At 38.1% G+C, this 3834-nt stretch overlaps 1 protein-coding gene across 1 annotated transcript; it reads right to left on the reverse strand.

Moving 5' to 3' along the window:
- Positions 1–547: 547 nt before the first annotated feature.
- LOC137719521 (U-box domain-containing protein 26-like) lies at positions 548–2066 on the reverse strand. The gene has a single exon (XM_068458565.2). It carries the CDS (start codon positions 1938–1940, stop codon positions 666–668), a length of 1275 nt encoding a protein of 424 aa, XP_068314666.2. The 5' UTR covers positions 1941–2066; the 3' UTR covers positions 548–665.
- Positions 2067–3834: the final 1768 nt, after the last annotated feature.

The following is a 3834-nucleotide window of genomic DNA, read 5'->3' on the forward strand; positions in this document are numbered from 1 at the left end:
TTTTGATAACCATACTTTATTTAATACAAGTGATATTCTACACTAAAGGGAGAAACGAGGGTTTGAACCCAGGATGTATTAGGTTGAAGAAAACCTTTAACCATGTAAGTCATTGTAAAAAATACCCAAAAATGTAGGTGCTCCACTTTTGACTCTAGTGAAAGAAGTATGGAGTGCGTCTGTTTGGTATTGGTAGGTAATGTGGCATCGACTTCTTTTGTGTCAAAAGGTGCACCATCTCATCATCAAAATGTGGACCTTTGAGTGTTTGTTGTTTGACCATGAACTTTCAAATATTCAATACAGATGTCCTTTGTGAGTCGTTTTAATACAAGGTGAGAAATTATTCTTTTATTTAGCGTTGTATGCTTGAGACGTGTAAGCATTGGGATTTTGTTGTGGATCCAAATGCACTCACATCAAAACAAACGAGCAAACGAGATCTGCAAGGATCCTTCAGCCACGCAAAGATCAATAATCAAAATAATATTATTACGAAAGACTTCCCTAAACAGCATAAAAATATGAACACTAAAAGAAAACTTAATTCAAGAAGGAATAACAGAGAATCATTTTCATTAATCTCAATGCTTTATGAATTACACATATTAATACTTTGATGTTTAATGTCTGCACATGGAGATGGAGACCAAGTAAAACAGAAGCTACAGAAGCTGGTTTGCTTCCTGAGACCACTTAATTCTGAGGAGCTTGAGCAGCGTTCTCGCCTTTGTTTTGGTACCACCACTGCACTGGCTCTGCAGAAGCAATAGCAACTGAGTCAACACTCCGCCACTAATTGCTTCTTCTCGTGCCGGCAAAGAGTCGTTGCATAGAATTATGAGCGAGCCAACGGCACTCTCACTGCCTCCATGATCATCTGATACCCTAAAAACCATCTTAACAAGAGCTTGAATGCCATTCGGATTACTAGTCACTGCCTCTCTTGCACTCTCTAGTCCTAAAAGCTTCTCAAGTGTGGCCACTGCCAACGGTGCCAAGGATTTTTCATGTCTTTCTGTGCTTGAAATCATGTATGAAATGAGTCCGTTCACCGTGCCTTGTTCGACCAGAAACTCTCTGTCCTCTTCGAGTGAAGAAAATGCTGATACAGCTTTAATTGCAGCATCTCCATCGTCCGAATTTGAGTTCTGGTGAAGCAGCTGAGCCAATATCTGATGCAAGAGTTCGCTGTTCTTTCCCAACATAGAACACACTCCTTTTGTCTCTCGAGACATTGATGCTGCCTCTATGAGCCGGCACAAACTCATCCTCATCAAGGTGGTCCCGTGCGCGAATAAATCTTGGAAGGCTGCTAATGTACTCTCTTCTCTAAGCATATTGAGTGACTCCAATTCGCCGAGAGACAGCAATGTTACGATGCAAGAAAGCGCTTGCTCCACAAACTCTATATAGTGGTACCACTGTTTGCAGAGTTTCTGTTTCAGTTCGGCTTGTCCTCCTCCAAGCACAAGTTCCAATAGTAAAGGTAGGAATCCCAACTGGAGCAGCAAATTATTTCTCGAAGGCGATTCTAACTGGGAAAAAGCTCGAATCCTCTCGAGCGCTTGAACCTTGCTCTCCAAGGTACCCTCATCACGAGATTCGAGGCCACGTTTGAGTGAAGATAAAGAATCAATTGTTTGCAAGTACTGTGGATCAAATTGGTTGCCCATCTGCAGCCACTGATTCATGAAATGACGAAGAGTGTGATTTGGCACCATGGATGGATCGTGAAGATTCTGCATTGTGACAGGACATGTGAGATTACCTGCGGACAGCCATTTTTCGATGCTCGACCTGTCGTACGTTTGGCCTGTGCAAAGAGTGACTGGGTCTTTGAACAAGTCGAGACTGATTGGGCATTTGAACAAATGGGGAATGCTCATTTCATCAACTTGTTTTTTCATATATGGATAATTGATGAAAACCCAACTCATAAAAATTTACAAATGCAGATATATAGCTCTGTGTGTGTGTGGGTGTGTTTAGGTATATAATATGGGGGGAGGAACAGCTTACCAACATACGAAAAGAAAAAAGAGGGAGAAGAGAGCTGGTCTTATCCTGTGTTTCTGAATTGTTAAAGAAAGAGTACGAGATTTCAACTGAGAATATAGAATAATTGGGCAAATGGTCCCCTCCACCGGTCCACCCCACGTCTCTCTCCATTTGTTATTACTTCAGTCAAACCGGCCCACCACTGGAATTGTTAATGTCATTCAAAGCATGAATTCACCAATATTTTCTATCTAATAATTTAATGTTGTCTGGAAAAGAAAAACTTACAGATAGACACAGTATTATTTTATCGTACAGTCACGGTAGCTAGCATGACATTTTTTTTTTTAATGATAAATATCATGTGAAGAGAAACTTATACATAGTGACGGAGCCAGAGATTTTGTCACGAGGATCAAACTTAAATGAGTATAAAATCCATTTTTTTGTACAACGATATTTTATTTTGCACAATGAGCTGAGAATCAAACTTAAAACATCTCACTTTCAACTGAAAGTGATCAGTACCAAAAAATTGAACTCATTATTGTACATCAAAATAGGGAAAAAAATATTAAAAAAAAGGTGATTTTGGATGCAGTCCCTATTTATCAACATTCTTGGATTGAAACCTTGTTGGTTTTCGGTATTTGATTGAAGTCCCTGAAATTAATGCAATAATGCATTTTCTATGTAGGTTATTATAATTTCTAAATTAATATTTGATATTTGTATTTATTTATATTGATGAGATTTTAAATAAAATCCATGATTTGTTAGATTGAAAATATTAAAAAATAAATTATACTTAAATAATACCCATGATTTGTAATTACTTATAGTAATGACATTTTACATACAAAAAAAGGGTAATTTTCTAGGTACATTTTCCAAACAAAAAAGTTGGTACATTTTATACAAAAAAAGGTGATACGTTTTATATAAAAACAAAATGGGTACATTTTATATAAAAAAAAAACAATGGTACATTTTATGTAAGATCCCACATCACCCAGGGGTGAGGATCATGTAAGCCTTATATGTATATTTCTATCTCTACCTAGCACGAGGTCTTTTGGGAGCTCACTGGCTTCGGGTTCCATCGGAACTCTGAAGTTAAGCGAGTTCGGGTGAGAGCATTCCCAGGATGGGTGACCCACTGGGAAGTTCTCGTCTGAGTTCCCAAAAACAAAATCGTGAGGGCGTGGTCGGCGCCCAAAGCGAACAATATCGTGCTACAGTGGAGTTGAGCCTGGGTTGTGGTAGGGGCTCAGGCCGAGATGTGACATTTTACATAAGAAAAAAAACAATGGGTATTTAGATTAAAAAAAATAAATATGTTTTACATTAAAAAATGAGTACATTTTACATAAAAGAAATGGTTCTTATAAAAAAATTGGGTACATTTTACATATAACAAAATGGTACATTTTTAAACACAAATGGGTACATTATCAATAAATTTTGTGACACACCCTAACCCGGAATGTCCACCTGGACACCCGAATAGCGATGTGCTAGCCGACACCTGGAATGTGACGAAGCCATATGGTGTGGTGATGTGGAAAATGTGAATAAGCTAAAATCTAAGAGTGACTAATTTAGAGTGCGCATGTGAGCGGTGACTGAACCCATATCACACAAGTGATGTCAGAGCATAGATAAATTTGCAGTAAAAGAAAAGTAATGATAATTATATGGTGAGGAGAAGTCTCCTACGTAACAACTTTTCCCAACCATCCTCGTCGTCACGAAACCTCTGGCACTAAAATCCTTCATAAAAATAAGTACTATTTGAAAATAGTTATATAGGAGCGGAAAAGTGAAAGGAAA

Source organism: Pyrus communis, chromosome 1 (assembly GCF_041283825.1).
Source record: "Pyrus communis isolate YQ-2024b chromosome 1, ASM4128382v1, whole genome shotgun sequence".
Taxonomy (NCBI): domain Eukaryota; kingdom Viridiplantae; phylum Streptophyta; class Magnoliopsida; order Rosales; family Rosaceae; genus Pyrus; species Pyrus communis.

Coding starts and splice junctions, on each gene's coding strand:
- LOC137719521 (XM_068458565.2), bottom strand. CDS start 1,940: ATGAGTTGGGTTTTCATCAATTATCCATATATGAAAAAACAAGTTGAT.